The following is a 19,575-nucleotide window of genomic DNA, read 5'->3' on the forward strand; positions in this document are numbered from 1 at the left end:
ATTTTAAAACAAGTGTCTTCTGTCCCACTTCCACCCCACTTCAGCAAAAAAAAAAGTCCAGTTTAAATTAGTCAGACACTCATTATCTTTCATGGTTCATCACTTTGTCAACTATATTTTTTGTTTATTGAAGAGCCGTACCACCCCAAGCTGTGATCTCAAATACAAAGAGCTAAACACAAAATGCCAGAGTCAGCAGTTGCACAGGAGACTACTGCGAACTTAGAAACAGCGGGAAGTAGCACTGGTTATTCAGTAGATGGCACTCTTTCTTCGGAGCAACGCAATAAATTAATGTGATATTAAAGGCCTTTATGTTGCTGGAGGTGTCTTATTTAAGATGAGACTTAGACATAGCAAGTCCTGCCAAATGTGGTAATTACAGTTCCCCCGACTCTTTTTGGTGCAGTAAGCACATGTCTCTACTTGCTGCGCTGGAGATTAATATTCTGGGGTTCCATTTAATAGGTCTAGTGAAGACCCGCTAAATTGAACACTGAGGGTACGTATAAACTACATGGCTCTGTCGACGGAGCCATGTAGATTTGTTGTTTTGGCAAAGGCAAATGAAGCCGCGATTTAAATGATCGCGGCTTCATTTACATTTACATGGCTGCCGTGCTGAGCCGACAAACAGCTGATCAGCTGTTTGTCGGCTCGCGCGCTAGTCTGGACGTTCCCCCTGTCGACATCAAAGCCCTTTGTCGGCAGCCCCGGTAAACCTCATTCCACGAGGAATAACGGGGCTGCCGACAAAGGGCTTTGATGTCGGCAGGGGAGCGTCCAGACTAGCGCGCAAGCCGAGAAACAGCTGATCAGCTGTTTGTTGGCTCAGCGCGGCAGCCATGTAAATGTAAATGAAGCTGTGATCATTTATATCGCGGCTTCATTTGCCTTTGCCTATGTGTCTAATCTACATGCCTCTGCCGACAGAGGCATGTAGTCTAGACACAGCCTGAGAGTGGCTCCAGTCAGCACTGGTACTCTTCGCAGTTGTGAGGAGTAAGGGAAGCCAATGAGAGCTTTTGCTCCCGTCGGTTTCCTTCTGTTAAGACAACACCCAGCTTGGCTTAAGGTAAGCAGATTCCAGCTACATATTTTAAATAGCTGAGTTGTGTACCTTAACTCAGCCTTCCAGGTCTAATATAGACTTGGCCTGACACCTGGTCATATTGTAACTCGGGAAAATTACATTCTGCCTTCCTATGCTTCTCTCCTGCATTTTCATTTAAAATATTACTCTCTTCTTTCTGCCCTAAATAAACTTGTATGCATTATTGCTGTTACTTTTAAACTGTTGCCATATTTCACCCCAAGAGATAGGTAAAATGGTTACTTTGAAGCAGTTGTACAATTGGTAAACCTTGTCAAGTGCTTTGGTTTCTACCTAGATGAAAGATGTTATGTGAATATGATATCATTCATATTGGTGTCTATATAAGGTCTTCCTTCTTCCTTGATTGGTTCTGTACTGAAATCATAGTAGTGAAGTTTTTGCTAGCCCATTCATTTCTGTAGCAAAAGATGGAGTCCAGAACATTTTTTTACTTAATTGAAGGTTGAAACAAAATAGAAAACTGGGATGTGAATAAGAACCAGATTATTCCATCACACATTAGAATTAATTTCAAACAGATTACAGAAAATGTTGGCAAAAAGACTCTAATTTTGTTTTATTCCAATGTGCAGGTCTGGCATTAAAGGTTTTATATTGTGGGAGCTTTGCCTTTCCTTCCAGCAGGACTGAATTTATACTTTGTAAAATAGCATTCCTTCCTGAAGTATGGTATTTCTTCCTGATGTTCCAGGATATTAACAGGATTTGCATACTTTCACCCATGAATCATTGGTTTGAATCTGAACGATCAGTTGTGAGGAGGAAGGAGGATATTTATGTTTTAGCTGACTGAAAAATGCTAACTGAAACAATTCCCATTTTGTCCCCCGTACCTCCAAAGCCTAGCTGCTGAGTTTCATAGATTGCTGTGAAGTTTTAAATTGGTTCACTTCCAAGTGAAACTAATTTTCAAATTGGTCCAGCTGCTTGGCAGCCATGCTGGGGCAGTGAATCAGCAGAGGAGAGGTGGTTTCTTAAGTTCAGCAGCCAATCCTTCTCAAGGAGCTGAACTTCAAAGGGGAATGCTCCTTTACTCCCAGTACCTTCTGCCTAGCTCACAGCTCTTCAGAAGTGGTTGAGCTGCTTTAAATTCTGAAAAGGTACCCCACAAACAAAGCATTCCGAGCTCCCAATTCAGCTGATGTAAATTAAAAACATTAGCAGGTGGATTTCAGAATTTTTCATTATGGGGAGAGAGATGGCCACCTGCTTTAACTGCCTTTCCAGATAAAATCTTGACTCTTTAAATGAGTGGAAGCTGTTCTTCCACTTACATGAAGTGTGTAATGGGTTATGAGAGAGACTGTTTAGATTATCCTTCCATAGGTACTGCTGCTGTAATTTCAGTGGAAAAAGCCCTGGCAGACTATAGATTCAGTTAAAAACTACAACAGCTCAGTACAAATTTTGGTTTTGACCGTCAGTAGTATCCAGAGTTACAAATACTGTGATTTTCAGATGAGTACAAAAATGTTAATGGGTAGACAATGTGAAAGAACATACTACAAAGCTACATTATACTAATATACATTTGGAATGTTATTTTTGCTAACAAAAGTGCTAGCAAGTTTATATTTTTAGATAAAGCTTCAAAGCTTGAATAAATAAGAATTGATTATATGAGGTGAAAGGGTGGGAGAGATTTGCACTACCAGTCTGTCCCACAGCAGCAACATCTATTCTGAAATTGCCTAATTAGTCGCTAGTTTTAAAAACTCAGTAGGATGAGTTCTGGAACTGAAGCAATCCTTGTAACTACAGAGAGAGCTATAATTTAAAATGGACATATTCATATGAACTTACTGGAACATCATATGGTAGCAATGTGAATTTGATGCCCTCTTATTTGAAAGTTCTCAAACTCCTTACTAAACTATAATAGAAGATGGAATTCTAACTAAAGATAGAGATGGACAAAACCACTTTTCAACATAATGGGCTCTTCCGTGGCTATGCAATAGACAAGCCCTTTGATTCATCCAAAAACTGGTATATGATCTGATAGATACATTCTATACCTGCCTAAATTAATCATTAACAGAGAGATATTTATCAAACTACCTTGAAAATTAATTATTTTTTTAGTTTTTACATTTTGGACTTAAAGGTCTGAATTATTCTAGGATGACATAAACCATGTTTATCTCTTCAAAAGTACTACGATGCTTGAGTTCAAAACTAAAGTACCACTCACTTGCAAAATAATGGCTTCCATTTATTATACCCATAAAGTAAAATCTTTGCAATCATTTAAAGATGTATTTGGAAATGCTGTCAGCTAAAGGAAATGGCTTATCCCATTAAAGCACTTCATGTCAAATGAATCAAACCCTATTGATTTTGAAAGTTAATTATGGTTCTGTTATAGTTCATCTTCCCTTTCAAAACAATTAAGATGTTCTTTAATTTTATTCCCTTTAATGTTAACAAAATCACCTTTTATCTGCAGCAGTTACCTAGAGATCACTCTCTTGTACTCTTGGTGGCACTGTTCACATTGCAATATTTGTGAAAGTAAATATTATAAAACTTCTTAATAGCATCTGCTTTTTGAAGAACTTCTGTTGGTAGTCACATTTCAATAAATTGTGATGGAAATTCATTTTGTCCCTGTCGTAATCTGTTATATGATGCCACATTTGTCCTTTACATGCCTATGAAAAGTATGAGAAAAGTGTGCTTTTGTTCTTTGTGTGTAGTATTTTAAAACGTCCTATGCATAAATAATATTTTGATAAATTTTAGAAAAATCTTAATCTTTTTATTAGCATTCCATAGTGCGCTGCATCTTAAAAATCTACACAGAATATGTTTTCTAAGCCTGATACAGGCAGTCCCCGGGTTATGTACAAGATAGGGACTGTAGGTTTGTTCTTAAGTTGAATCTGTATGTAAGTCGGAACTGGCATCAGAAGTTGCTGAAACTGATCAATTTCAACCGCGGCTGAATCTGGACGCCAGTTCTGACTTACATACAGATTCAACTTAAGAAACCCAGGTGTCCTCAAGTCAGCTGCTGCTGAAACTGATCAGCGGCTGATTCCAGGAAGTCTGGGGCAGAGCAACTCTGCCTCGGGCTTCCTGTAGTCAGCCGCTGGTGAGTTTCAGCAGCGGCTGATTGGGGACGCCTGGGGCAGAGCAGCTGGGGTGCTGCTGGGTTGCTCCAGTAGCGCTGCTCCTCGGCACTACTAGAGCAACCCAGCAGCACCCCTAGCTGCTCTGCCCCAGGCGTCCTGATTCAGCCGCTGCTGAAACTAACCAGCAGCAGCTGAATCAGGACGCCTGGGGCAGAGCAGCTGGGGTGCTGCCGGGTTGGTCCAGAGCGGCGCTGCGGGACCAACCCAGCAGCCCCCAGCTGCTCTACCCCAGGCATAGGCAAGAAAAGCCTGGTCTGCTGGGGGGGAGGGCACTAGCTGCATCCTCCCCTCCCAGCAGACCAGGAAGACGGGGGTGGCGGGACCGCCCAAGTCCTCCACGGCTTTGCTCCGTCTCCCTGGTCTGCTGACCTGGGAGACACGGAGCAAAGCCGCAGAGCACGCGGGCAGTGGGACAGTCCGGGCGCGCCGTGGCTGTCCCACTGCTGGCGTGCTCCGAGGCTTTGCTCCCCATCTCCCTGGTCTGCTGGTCAGACCAGGGAGACGGGGAGCAAAGCCGCGGAGCACGCCCGCAGCGGGACAGCCCAAGCGCGCCCGGGCTGTCCCGCTGCGGGCGTGCTCCAAGGCTTTGCTCCCCGTCTCCCTGATCTGCAGGGAGATGGGGAGCAAAGCCTTGGAGCACGCCCGCAGCGGGACAGCCCGGGCGCGCTTGGGCTGTCCCACTGCGGGCGTGCTCCGAGGCTTTGCTCCCCGTCTCTCTGAAGACCAGGGAGACAGGGAGCAGCTTTTCTCGCCCCAGAGGACAGGGGCGGCGGACTGCGGCGCATCTGGGTGTCCCGCCTCTCCTGTCCTCCGGGGCGAGAAAAGCCCCGTTCGTAACTGCGGATCCAACATAAGTCGGATCCGCGTAACTCGGGGACTGCCTGTAGTTTGTCAGACTGAGTAAACCTGCTCTGCATAAAATTTTACAATGGTTGATATTAGTATGGAGTATAGGTCTATGTAATCCTACTAGATATTCTCCCAAAGAATCTGTCCAGTTCCTTCTCTGTTTACATATGTTAAATATAACATTTTTGTAATTTAGGAATGTGAGAAAATATTTTCTAATAGTATTTTCTTTCCTACAACAGGATATGACAACTATAGAAAAAATGTCAAACTGTTGTGAAGAAATGTAAGTATACAGTAATATAAAAAACTAGTAAAGCTTAAAACTGTGTGTGAAAGGAAACTAAAGGCAGCCTTAATAGTTTTTGCATGCTTTGTTTCTCTTCTGTAGCAGTGGTTCACTATTTTTATACTTGTTTTTATAAAATAGCTACAGAGTATTCTTCTTTTCTGCCTACCTAAAGGAAGCAAAATTATATTTTTGTGTCTAAAGCATAGATCAAAAGACATTTGCTATTGTGTTGTTGACATGCATTTAATTGCTCCCGAGAATTTCCTCCCCTTCAGAAGTTGCCTTTAGTTGATTGACAAAACAGATTCCGTTTCTGCTATCCAAAGTTAAATCTCAGCTGAATGTCATAATGAAAGAAAAGCTGTATTTGTGATGCTGGGACACAATTCATCAGAGTCCAGTAATGGATCCCCAGCCAACCTGTATTGTTCTAGCTGACTGAAGTGCACCATGGGAGTGCTGTCTTTCACTAATAAGGCTGTCTTCTGTAGATCGAGGCCCCGAAAGCCATGGCAGCAGACCTTCTCAGAAGTTTTTGGCACTCGCTGGAAGATCCTGTGGTTTATCCCTTTCAGGCAAAGGCAACCACTGCGAATTCCCTACCACTTTGCCAATCACGTCTAAACAGATGGATGTTGGGCACAGATGGGTCCTCCATGCTGGAAATGTGTTACAGGTTTTATGATAATAGAACTATGACAGTCATCAAGTCAATTAAAATCCACCCACCAATCGTAGACATCATAATGTGCCCCGGGCTTTATTTTAATAGTTATCTTGATTCTGTTCTGGGATTAGTACAAGTTCTAGGTTTAGGTTTAAGCCATATTTACTTTCAAGTTAATTTTCCAAAGGGATTTCTTGAGTGTTTGAGAAGTAACAAAAAACATAGATAATTGGAATACAATGTTAATCCATTTTTGTTTTGATACTAGATATGTTGATCTTTTTAAAGGAAACACTGAAGTTTACATAGATTAATAGATTTCAAACAATGTCTCATTCTGCATTTAATTTTTTTAGTGTTTTTATGAGTAGATTTATTTAGATTATATACAGGTCTTTTTCTTCTTATTGTGTTTAAAAATTCCCTAATGCCTTCTTTTATTTATGATTTATTATGATAATCATGCAGTACAGCACTAGAAAAAGGTGATATTTTAACAGAAGCAGATTTTTTCCTACACTTTTTCCAGAAGTGTTTTTTTATATAAAGGGAGATCTTGCAACTCTGCCTCGGGCTTCCTGAAGTCAGCCGCTGGTCAGTTTCAGCAGTGGCTGAATCTGGATGCCAGTTCCGACTTAAGAACAAACCTACAGTCCCTATCTTGTACGTAACCCGGGGACTGCCAGTTTTGTAAAAATGTAATCTTGTTAAAAGAGATATCATTGTTCTTGTATAAATAAAAGCTATGAGAGCAAACACCATAGGGCAAACTATGCAGCTATAAAGCATGTTTTTCCCTTTTCTCTAAAAGGATTTCCTTGTAACTTGCAATAATTCCACGTATAATCAATATGGCACAAATATTAGAGTGGATAGATTTAAAAATGCAGGTTTAATAAGTTAACATGAAGTATACAAAGTAGGGCATTGTCACTAAAGTTATGCTTTACATTTTGTTTTGGTTAGTCACTACTAGAACTAGAATTTGGATTACTTTTCAGGTGTTTATGTATAATGGGCAATGTGTATGAAAATATTTTAAGTACTTTATATGTAAATATTGATGGTATAGATAAGCACTAATTTCTGTGTACAACAGGGTCATTGAGAACTGCACTACCTTCCTGTTCTGTGTATATTGTAGGCAGAGAACCTTTTTGCTCTTGTGGTATTTGAGGGTCACCTCTACTTAGAAGTAGTTAACAAGAAATGGTTAGAAGATTAGAGCTGGTCAAATAGTAAACTGATTCATAAATAGAAGTATTGCCTTTCTTTTGCTGTGATTTGGAGCATTGTGTTGTCATTCATGTATGTCTCAGCAGTTGTCAGGTATTTGTGACTCTTGAAAGTTGAATGAATTCCCACAAAGGGAAACTTCGTAGTTTGTGTTATCTCACTATTCTGCATAAAAAGTATAATCATGTCTAAGAGCAGAAACAATAGTATGCATTTTAGGTGACTACAATACCACATGAATAACAAATAGAGAATGATCAAAGCAAATGAGACATAAACTGAAAATTATTTATTCAAGCTATTTGGGATTTCTAGTATTCTTAGAGAAACTTCCTTTCACTGTCTCTTTCACTGTTAATTTCTCTATAGAACAGTCTTATGGCTGATATTTAAACCAAAGTTCAAAATGTCCTAGAGATAATTAAAATGTTGATGTGGCCTTTGAAATTTACAAATGGCCACTGCATAAAGTAACTGCTGCCTCTCCTTTAAGAAAAGGCTTATAGTCTGCTATATCCTCTGATATAGCTCTGTCTGGGAAATTTTTGTTTTCATTGTACTGTATATACATCAAACATGTTTTTCAAAGCACATGTGTATGTAGATATAGCTTTGGGTGTATTTGTTACTTACTTGTCCTGCTACTGATTAATCATAGTTTTCAGGTTGTATCATTTAAATCAGTGTTTCTCAACTACCAGTCTGTGAAATGATCCCAGTCCCTGAGATCAGCATGATGCATTTTAGGAAGGCAGCAAGTTGGTCCTTGGTATCAAAAGCTTGAGAAACACTGATTTAAAGCACCAAAACATTAAAGAAAGATAAATGAATGTAATGTCCTTGATTCACTCATTGTGGGATGTATATTTATTCCTTCTGTGTTTCCTACATCTTCCTTTCGGCTACTTAACTTTGGGAAAAGCACATTTGCAGTGCATAAATTCTTGCAGTATCGGACCACAAATTATAAACAGTGGTAAACTGTACCTATATCTGAAATTAGGGCGCATGAAATCTTTACGGAGATAAAAAGTAGCAATTAGTCTAAATCTAATATTCTGTAAATACATTCCAGTATCTTAAAATAAAAGGAAATAACACTGTAATAAATAAAGTAATAAATAAATAATAACACTTAGTAGCACTTTAAAGACTAAGAAAACATGTAGATGGTATCATGAGCTTTCGTGGGCACAGCCCACTTCTTCAGATGACCGGAGAAGAAAATACATACATGCAGAATAAAAGTAGTCCAGTTTGGTTGATAAGTAGGTCTGTTTACCTAGTATATACTGATTTAGGACTCTGGCCTCTTGGCCAGTGATGAAGCTGACTTTACGAATACTCAAGTGTTATTAGAGAGAGCTTTTCATCTCTTGTTCCCAAAGTGCCCTCTTTTGGCCAAGTTATGCAATGACATTAGCTCTTACACCAGAGAAGAGATGATGTCCTGTTATGATTTTATTGCTTGGTGAGATTTGGAGCAGTAAGTGTTGTGGAGAATGGAGAAAAAAAATACATCCAGAGAATGTGATTTACAGGAATCTATATTCTTGTGATTCTATCATATGTCCTAAATATAAAAGCACTTTTACTGTCTCAGTTAAAAATGAAACATGTCAGACCTATTTCAATCCTCAGAATAGGTCTGTGATTTATATCACTATGCTCTTTTTATCAAGTAAAGCAAAATTCTGACTTTACTTTTGTTTGTTAAAGTTTAAAAATAAATCATCAGCATTAATGTAGCTGAAATATCATACTCATTCTCCTATTACATGATACAATTTGTCTGTTTGACTGTTGTGTGAGAGCGATAATGCCAAAGTGTGTGGATTCTCAAACTTTTTCATAGTGATGGACTTTCTTTTAGACCGCTCCCCTTTCAGCCTCTGAATCCCATTTCCACATTTTGCCCATAGCAACTGTAATATTAAACTATACAGAATGATAATACTAAGACAATAATGAGTGATCTGCTTCAATTTCTACCCCATTTTGCATTTCTTTTTTTTCTTTCAAATTTTGAGGGCCTAATTTGAGATCTTTTTATGGGGCTTGATTTTCAAAAAGTGTTGTGTATCCATCTTTGGAAAATCAGGCCTCATTAATGTGTCTGAAGTTAGGCATAGGGAACTTAATTCATATTAAAGTAGGGTTTTATTAATATTACATGGAGTAATTTGATTCGCTCCCTGTGTGAATTCTTTAATGTGTCCACACAGGAGGTTACTCAGGAATAGCTATTCCAGAATAATTCCTCATATAAACAAGTCTTAAAGTTCATAAACCTCTTGTGAATATGAACAATACTAAAGAATTGCCTATTAATAAGTACAATATGAGCTGTTGTACAGATGGCTATTATTATCTCATAGCTAATATATTTACTGTAGTACACAAATGGAAAATCCTCTGAGAATGTTCTGGAAACATTTTGTTTTCTTTTCAGCAAGGGGATGTTGTGATGTACTAGACATATTGAGTCAGAATAGTTGGTCAGAGTCTGGACAGTTAAGCATTTCAAACATTAATATCTTTTGCTGTGAACTAGTGATTTCTGATTACACATAAAACTACTAGTATGGGCATTTTGAAACTAAATGGAAGAAAGATTTCTAGTTAAAATTTGGTATCTATGATACTGGACAGTTAAATGAGTAAGTTTTACTAAGAACAATTCTGGCTAGCAGAGAGATTCTCTTTTCAATTTGGGGTATCACTTATAATTAGGTTTGAATTTCACTAAAAAAAAAAGGTAGCTAATATATATGAATAAGAATATTCAAATAATATTTTTCTTCAGTAATGAACAAATAGATGTTGACGTTTGTATTGTAGCAAACCTCTATTTATCAATGTATGTAGCCTTGATCATGAAGATGGTATCTGCCCATCATTGCTAGAGAGAATTTCGTGTAATAAGTCAGCGAAACACTCGTTGCTTTTAAATTAGTGATCCCATTTAAGCATTAGTTCACAACAAAATATTATGGTTTTTTATAAACTGCATGTATATCTGCTAGCTTCAATACATTACTCCTAGCTGACTTTTTTGTCATGTAGATGATGCATCAAATCATTTAACATAGCTATGTTTTGTATACCATTCCTTTTTCCCCAAAACTTGATTTTACTGCTAACCACAAATAATGAGACTGTAGCTTTGTTGAACTAATCAACTGTATTACAAGACTAAGATAACAGTACTTATAATTAGTCCTATATCCAGTATTTTAAGTGGATGTTACATCCCTCTATTGAAAAAAACTAAATGTTTTATTCCAAATCTGGTGGAGTCTTGATCTGAGTCACTTCTGCACATATGAGGCTTAAGGGCTATGTCTCGTACCCCACTGTGGATAAATAATATTACTTAATCTTCAGTAAAATAGCTACAATTTTAACTACAGGCAGTCCCCGAGTTACGCGGATCCGACTTATGTCGGATCCGCAGTTACGAACGGGGTTTTTCTCGCCCCCGAGGATGGGAGCGGCGGGACACCCAGATGCCCACGTCCTCCGGGGCGAGAAAAGCTGCTCCGCGTCTCCCTGGTCTGCTGGGGGGGGAGTCCCCCCCAGCAGACCAGGGAGACGCGGAGCAAAGCCGCGGAGCACGCGGGCAGTGGGACAGCCGCGGCGCGTCTGGGCTGTCCCGCTGCCCGCGTGCTCCGTGGCTTTGCTCCGTGTCTCGCTGGTCTGCTGGTCTGGTCTGCTTTTCTCCGGACGCCTGTGGTAGAGCAGCTGGGGCACTACTGGACCAACCCGGCAGCACCCCAGCTGCTCTGCTCCAGGCGTCCTGATTCAGTCACTGCCGAGGAGCAGCGCTACTGGAGCAACCCAGCAGCACCCCAGCTGCTCTGCCCCAGGCGTCCCCAAGTCAGCCGCTGTTGCTCTGCCCCGGGCTTCCTGGAATAGCCGCTGATCAGTTTCAGCAGCAGCTGACTTGGGGACGCCTGAGGTTCTTAAGTTGAATCTGTATGTAAGAACTGGCGTCCAGATTCAGCCTGTTGAAACTGATCAGCAGCTGATTCCAGGAAGCCCGGAGCAGAGCAACTCTGCCTCGGGCTTCCTGAAGTCAGCCGCTGGTCAGTTTCAGCAGTGGCTGAATCTGGATGCCAGTTCCGACTTAAGAACAAACCTACAGTCCCTATCTTGTACGTAACCCGGGGACTTCCTGTATTGTAAAATTAACACACAAGTGCATCTCAGTGACATTCAATACTGAAAGAGACAAGAGAAGCTTGAAGCAATATGGATGTTAATTGATCCCACCTCACACCTTGCTTTACCAAGGCTTATAACAAGTTCCAGTTTCACCCATAATTCTGCCATTGACAGAACAGAAATGTGGATTTCGTTTTCTGATAACCAAAATTACTGTTCTGCATATGTCTTTCAAACCAGTCAGTAGTGGTCTTTTTAAATCAGCAGGCCATCATACCTGTAGCTAGCTACATTCTGTAGCTAAGAATTTGCTTCTAATAAGCATCTTGACTAAGCTCTCCTTCTATTCACAAGCTCTTGGTGACAGATGTACTGCAGGGTAAGTTGAGACAGACATTCGCCAGACCTGCAAACTTCTCGGGGGGGTTGGCTCTTCAACTCAGCCAGTCATCTGGATTTTTCTTCTCCTTCTATGTCCAAATAGCTGTTAGTAACACGAGGCTGCTATTGTGACTCCCATCTTAGCTTCTGCAGTGATTCTCTTGTACACACTGCTGTATTCTGCTAGGCCTCAGGTCACTATCCCCATGTGCATCAGGTTAGTAGTCAGGAGCCAGGATGATTTTAGAAGAGCACAGTAAACTTGCTTCACCACATTGACCCACTGCTCCTGCATCTGTCCCTTTGCTACCTTCAGATTCCACATGTGCCAGCCTGACAGCAACAAAGCTTCCTGGTGGCCAGTGCTCATCAAAAGATAATATGGAAGCCTCCTGAGACCGTGGGGCCCAGATTTTGATGCAAGTCCACCCCTGATTTTGGGCAACTTTGTATAGCTGAATAAATTAGCTTAGTTGAAATGTTTGATAGCATTAATGACAAATCATGTAAATTTTTTATTTGGGAACGAGCAGCTGTTTCTAAACACAACTCGCATACAACACATGAGTTTTCAGAAGTTATGAGTGCCCACATCTCCAGTTGAGGTCAGTGGAAGCTGCAGATGAAAATCAACAAATCAGCTTCATTGTGTTGCAGTTCTGCTGTACATCTGTTGTCCTGTCCAGCCACTTTTACATTTAAACAGCATATTGCAGCTCAGTGTTAAGTGTGCATAATGAAGGATGAGTGTGGTACAAAAATGAAAACTCTTGCACAGAATGCTTAAGTTCACTAGGTTTGAAGTTCTATTAGAGGAATTAACTTAAAATCAGACAATGGAGGATCTGAGCTTTGGGGGCTCACCTGATTGTACCATAGTTTGGTCCTGTCTGCGCAGATAAAACCATACTCTTTTATAACGTTATTCTACAGGGTAGTAATTTTGCTGGTATAGACTGGTTCACCTCAGTCCTTCTGCTCTCAAGCACTCTGGGGAGGAGAGCACCTTGGTTGCAGTCCCCCAGTCACGTAAACATCATCACTGACTAGCTGTAGGCATGTCAGGTTCTCTTTGCTAACAGGAAAAGTCACTGAAGGGGCAGTGTATATTTTTATTTTTGGATGTCAATGTCTCTAGTTACATTTCTTTTATTCTGTTATAGTGCAGCTGTAAACACATATTAATGTGTCTTCTAGGATTGGGAGCAAGCGGTTTAATTACTTAAAATCCTGAGAGATATAATCCCCTGTTGATTCTGTGTAAGCAAACATGCAGAAAAGCTGTCATACTCTTTTGTAGATTCTGAGCTAATGTTCCTTTTTCATGATGTAGTAAAACACAGCAGGAACTCAGTGTACATCATCAGCACTGTTTTTGACATGCATATAATATTCACATTATTTTTAACCTGTGGGTGCTTGAAGTCTGCATTTCCTGACAAAAAGTACTATATTTACTGTCCCACTGCTACTAAAGTAGCATTGAGTAACGGGAGATCTTGACTGTTGCACTGAAGAATAATGTTTATGGTTTGGTCCACTTGGCAGACTTCTGTTCTCACATACACGTTTTATAGAATTAGATTTAACCTCAGGCAGAACGGGTCTGTTTAACAGAACTGAGTATCCAGACTTTATTGGCATAGTTGTTTTAAATTGTTCATTAAGGATGGTTTTGTAATAATGCCAGATACTGAAGTATTTTTTGCCATTTAACTGAATTATTCTAAAACAATTCAGTTAATTCTCAGGGTCATTCAACAAACCAGAGTTTTGAGATCAAGTTAGGTGGCACTGAGCTCAGTCACTTAAGATCTTCCTAATGCACAATGTAATAGATTTCTCTCATCCATGTCACACCGGCACACGTTATTCTAGCATTCCACCTCATCTCAGCAAGGGTTTTGGAGTGGATTGGGATAGAAGCAGAAGAGGAACTGATTGCTAAAGGACTATAATTTTGTAAAACACACAGACTGCTTATATTGGCTTCTGCAAACTTTTTGAAAGTTTAACCCCCCCCCCCCAAAAAAAAAATTACAGATAGGTAGATTAAATTGCCATCTGTGTAACTTTAATCTATGTTTCTTACACTGTCCACTATTTCCTCCCTCTTCACCAATAAAACAGAGGTCTTATCTCTTTTTAGAAATTAATCGAAAAATGAGGAAAAGCCATACATAGTGTTAAAACGGGCAGTTCTGAACTAGTAAGGAATATTAGTAGGCAGTAACAAATGCATGTTCAGAAAGACATCTGGAAGGCTATCAAAGCAAAACTTGTTTAAACTTGTTCAAAATCAAACCACTTAAATGTATGCATTTCACTGCTGAATATAGATAAAATATTAGGCTTTGAAATTATAATAAAAACATTTTTAACTGAAAAAATACAACATTGAAACTACATTTAACTTCAGAGATTGAAATAATCAAATTGGCAAACTAATCTGTCTGAAAATACATTATTTACTAGAGATAATTTCAGTACTGTTCAAAGATATTTGAAAATGAAATGTAATAGATGCTTGATCTGTATATTGTTTATATCAAAATAGTATTGTCATGCTAGTATACCTTATGTTTTATTTTATTATAGTTGTGCAGGTTGAAGATAGTTAAGCATGCAGAATACATAACTGGCAGTTGTTAATTGCTTTTATAAAGAGGGAAAATAGTCATTTCTCATGAATTAGCTAATTATAATCTGGGCTGGTCAAAATGGCATCTAAAAACCTTTTGGGGGTCATAGGATGCTGCTGTTTATATATTTTTAAGGTCTTTTGTTGTGGAGAGTGCTGGTTCACAGAGTTAGGAGGCACCTTTAAATCCCAGATAAGTCATTTTGTTCTGTTACGCCTTTATCCCATACTGCATATTTTAAAAAATCATCATCTTCCAAAATACTCCTAAAAACTTGTACAGCGTAGCTGAGCATTTCAGACAATGAAAGCCTGATTTGCCAGATATTTAAACTTGTGGCTGTCTTGAAACATGTTAAACTAGAACCTAACGTTCCAGATCTGCTCTGTTGCTTCCGTAGATTTCCACCTGAGTTCCTCTGAGCATTATTTGGACCTACGCTAGAATATACTCTTCTCAAGTAATACAGGAAATTTGATGCAGGTTTCATGATATGTGTACATTTGTGGGAAAAATTAATATTTTTGTGACTACATAAAATTGACTTTCACAGTTCTGGAATACTAAAGATTATATGCATACTCTGTCGTCTTAACAGTTTTCAACCTAAGTGCCACAATAAAATATATTCTGTAGCAAACTATCAAATTTTGTAAATTAGGTTTTTCTGAATTTTGCAGTTCACTTTCTAAGTGTTGTTGGTTTGTATTATTTCTCTCTTGATTGTTTCCAAATGATACTTTAATACTGTTTACATTAGTATTGTTCAGAATGACTAGTGCTGAAATTTAGCAAAAGAGGTACATAAATAATCAGTGCATGATGACTGTGGTGAATGGGAGAATGGTACCAAAACAGGGTCACTTGATGTTGTATTCTTTTTATTAAAATCCAGATATGAAATGTGTATCCACATTATAAACAATTATTTGTATTTCTTTTGTTGACTGTTTCATTTCTATTTTTCTTTCCAGAATGATTTAAGTTAAATTGTGGATATTTTTACTTCTATTGATGTGTATTATGTACTGTATTTTTAGACATTTTATTTTTTAAATAAAAATAAAAAAAAAATCCATCACCTTCCTCCTCTGGCCATCATTTAAAAATCAGATTAGAGTTGAAATTACTGCATTAGTTAATTTTCTGTAAATACCTTGCTAATATTTTCTCAGTCTTTTTCAGATTTGTATCATATTTGCGTGCTTTAATAATTCTGCATCTAAAACATGTTTTTATGTTGGTATGATCAAAAATGAACAAGAGTAGCAAAAGTTTGAGGTATTCTAGTATCTTATTGTTTCCACTATGACTAAATTTGCTTTATTTAGTCTTGAGTATATGTAACCTTGTTCCCACTCTCACAACCCTCTTTCTTGCAATAGCAAGGTCTTGAAAAGGAGTACCACTCCTAGAATTTTGTTTTCTACTGCTTAAATGGACCTGATTTTTGCAGGCACACTCTATGCATAATTTGCACTGTTGTCATAGAGTACTGGCTATAAAGCAGTTGCAAATTTTGTTCTATTGGAAAATGGAAGTATTGTAAGGGCTAAAAGTCCATAAATATGAGACTTACCATAGGTAAGGAACTGTGGGCCTGTACAATCCAGCATAATTCATGAAGACAACTCACTCTGGTATACAAAATGACACCATTTTGATTAGTGTGTTTTCTATTTGATGGGAACAGCAACTGATCCATTTTTCAGGTTAGAGGTGAGATAAGGTGGTGGCTACACAAGGTCATTAGGAGAAAGGAGGGGGAGGGAAAAAGTTAAGTAAAATATGGGTGGGAGAAAATTCAGTCTTGAGACAAACAAGATTTAGCAGAAGATGCATGCATAATGGAAATGGCAGTGGAGAAATTGCTCGTTCCAACTCCTGGGATGGTTCTACAACCAAAATCATGAGCAAAAGAAAAAAGGGTAACTATCATGCTTTCAAGACTGTCATGCTTTTAAAATAGCTGAGTTGTGGTATTTTCTGAGCACTAGCTTATTACTTGATGTTTCATAGCACAAGACTAGCTTGTTCTGTTTTAAAAAAAACTATTGTTTTATTATTAATAATACTACTAATAATAAATAAATAATCACTTTTATAATGATCCTTCCACAAAAGCATAAAACCACCTGGTAAAATTGTATATTGTTTGAATTATCCAGGAAAAAAATGCTACTTATTGCCAGCAATGTCAGTTTTTCATTTCTGGAGTTTACGGAACTGTATCCTCATATAATTATTTCAAATCTGGTTGATCTCTACTACTTTATTCATTTTAGTATTTTATAAAAATAGAAACAAATGAATTATGTTTCTTTCATTTCTGATGTGTGGAAACTGAGACCTTGCCACTTTCCTATTTAAAAAATTTATATGCTGCAATATTTGGAATGCATAACGCTTTTTGAAAGATTTCTAGATATATCTAGTCCTTTTATGAATGGAATGAAACAAAGTAGTCAATAATACTTTGAAGCTGTAAATTGTTTCTGTGGTTACCAGATAATACACATGAACAAATGTATGCAAAAACTGTTCTAAGCTGACCAATTACCCATATAAGCAGCAATTATATTAGCATACAAGGGCAATTGGAGGGAAAATTGGACCCTGTGGATATCCAGCTGAGTAAATAGGCTCAAGGAAGGATGTAGGATGTGTTAGTTTGAATAAAATACAGTTAAGCTAATTAAAAAAACAGTCCAGAATTTGTATCAGTCACAGCACATTCATTGTATGTCCTTTAGTTTCACAATGTTTTTCTCATTAGACTCCCCTTCTCAAAAATATTCCCTTTTGTCAAAGGATTAGTTTGTGATCAGACGTGAGCTGAAATAGATTTTGTATGCAGTCAAAAATTTGTTTCAAAAGTGTAGAACTTCTGTACCAGGAAAGATAATGGAGCAATTAATTAATTTGCAAACAGCTGGAAGATAATAAGATGAGTAACAGCATGGACTTATAAAGAACAAATCATGTCACACCGACCTGATAGCTGTTTTGATAGGCTAACCAAGCCTTTTGGGTAAAGGGCAATGGTGGATGTGGTGTTCCTAGACTTTAGTAAAGCTTTTGATACAGTCTCGCATAACCTCATTAATAAATTAGGAAAATGCAATCTAGATGGGACTACTATAAAATGGGTGCATAACTGATGGGATTCCAGAGAGTAATTATGGTTCACAAGTTATGGTGGAAGGGCTAACAAATGGGGTGCTGCATGGATCAGTTTGGGATCCAGTTCTTTTCATATCTTCATCAATGGTTTAGATAATAGCATAGAGAAGTGGTAGGGAACCTCAGGCCCAGGGGCCAGATGCAGCCTCTAGCTTGCCTGGATCCAGCCTCCAAGGCTCAGGGATCCCCCTCCGCCCCCATATTGGAGAGCCCGCACTGGCACTCCAGCCCCTCTGCCACCCACCTACAGGACTGAAGCATACAAAATCTACTAACCTGGGTCCCCCCAGCCCCAGTCTCTGGTGTGCGAGGGGAATGTGAGGAATGTCTATTTCCTTCTCAGTCAGGGGCTTCTCACTTTGCTCCTCTCTTGTGTGCAGCCCCTGACTGATTTTTCTGTGCATCAGCAGCCCTCAACCCAAAAAAGGTTCCCCACCCCTGGCACACAGATTACTTTTATAAAGTCTGCAGATGATACCAAGCTGGAAGGGGTTGAAGGTGCTTTGGAAGATAGAATTATAATTCAACATGATCTGGAAAACATGAAGAAATTGTTTGAGATAAATAACATGAATTTCAATAAGAATAAATGCAACAAAATTGCAAATGAAGTGGGGATTTGAATTTCCAGTGCTTCATTTGCATAATCACATCTGGCCGCTTTTTCAAAATACCCTACTTCAAGATAAAAAACGCTGTGTAGATGCAGTTATTTTGAAAGAAACCCCTTCTTTTGAAATAACTCTTAAACCTCATTTTATAAGGAGTAAAGATTATTTTGAAAGAAGGGTTTTTCCTCAAAATAACCACGTCTACACAGCGTTTTTTATCTCGAAATAGGGTATTTTGAAATAGCAGCTGGATGCGATTATGCAAATGAAGCATGGGAAATTCAAATCCCTGCTTCATTTGCAATTTTGTTCGGCTGCATTTGCATTCCTCTTTCGAAAGAGGAACGCGGTTTAGACATACCCAAAAAGAGAATACAAGAGGGGACATAACAGCTTTCAAGTTCTAAAAAGAGGAAGGAGAAAAATTATTCTTTGTAGCTCCTAATGATAGGACAAGAAGCAGTGAGTTTATATTGCAACAATGGAGGCTTAGTTGAACGTTAGAAACAGCTTCCTGTCAGAGTGGGTTATTAGAGATTTTTAAAAGCAAGTAGACAAACACCTGCTAGCGATGGTCTAGATGGTTCTTGTTTCTGCCATGAGTGCAGGGGACTAGACTTAGTGACCTCTTGAGGTTCCTTCCATTTCCATGATTCTGTGATACAAAGTTTTTTGGGAAAGGAGAGGAGGGGGAACAATGGAGACTTTTTAAAAAGCTTACTTCTTAATATTTGACCATTCATTTCAAGTGGAGTAGGTCACACAATGTCTGCCAGTGTCCACTTTCTACTGTTGCTTTCTTAGGCTACATCTACACTGCATAGTTATTTTGGAATAAGTTATTCTGGAATAGTTATTTCAAAATAGCATGTCTACACTGCAGGGAAGCCTCAAAATTAATCTGAGGCAGGCTTCCCTAGTGTAGATGTGCTATCTTGATTTAGAGCCCTGGGTGAAATAACTTAGAATGGCCCTGGTGAGGGGCTATTTCAAAATATCAGAAGTGGAGCACCTACACAGCCCCTGTAGATATCTAAATAGTTATCTAAATATCTAAATAGTTATTTCAGAATAGGTGTTATTCTTTGTAGAATGAGGTTTACAGAAGTCGGAATAAGCCATTCAAAAATTATTTTGAAATAACAGAATTGCTGTGTAGACACATGCATAGTTATTTCAGAATAACATCTGTTATTCCAAAATAACTTTGCTGTGTTGTCACAAACAGAGCTCTTGTCCATTTTGGAAGGTGTGCTATTAGACCACATCTGTACACTGTCTCACCTATCTCTT

The 19,575-nt window shown here is 38.7% G+C and overlaps 1 protein-coding gene across 4 annotated transcripts in view; it reads left to right on the plus strand.

Annotated features, from left to right (window-relative positions):
* ZDHHC21 (zDHHC palmitoyltransferase 21) overlaps positions 1-15,593 on the plus strand; it is an 85,638-nt gene extending 70,045 nt beyond the window's left edge. For 3 of the 4 annotated variants that reach the window (XM_075931558.2, XM_075931555.2, XM_075931557.2), the window contains 2 exons: positions 5,346-5,389; positions 5,887-15,593. In XM_075931558.2, coding sequence (XP_075787673.1) covers positions 5,346-5,389; positions 5,887-6,019 — 177 coding nt within the window. In that variant the 3' untranslated portion in view covers positions 6,020-15,593. The remainder of the gene's footprint in view (positions 1-5,345; positions 5,390-5,886) is intronic. The other variant, XR_012904628.2, reaches the window with a different exon arrangement.
* The last annotated feature ends 3,982 nt before the right edge of the window (positions 15,594-19,575 follow it).

This window comes from Pelodiscus sinensis, chromosome 6 (assembly GCF_052426305.1).
Source record: "Pelodiscus sinensis isolate ZL-2025 chromosome 6, ASM5242630v1, whole genome shotgun sequence".
NCBI classification, from domain to species: Eukaryota; Metazoa; Chordata; order Testudines; family Trionychidae; genus Pelodiscus; species Pelodiscus sinensis.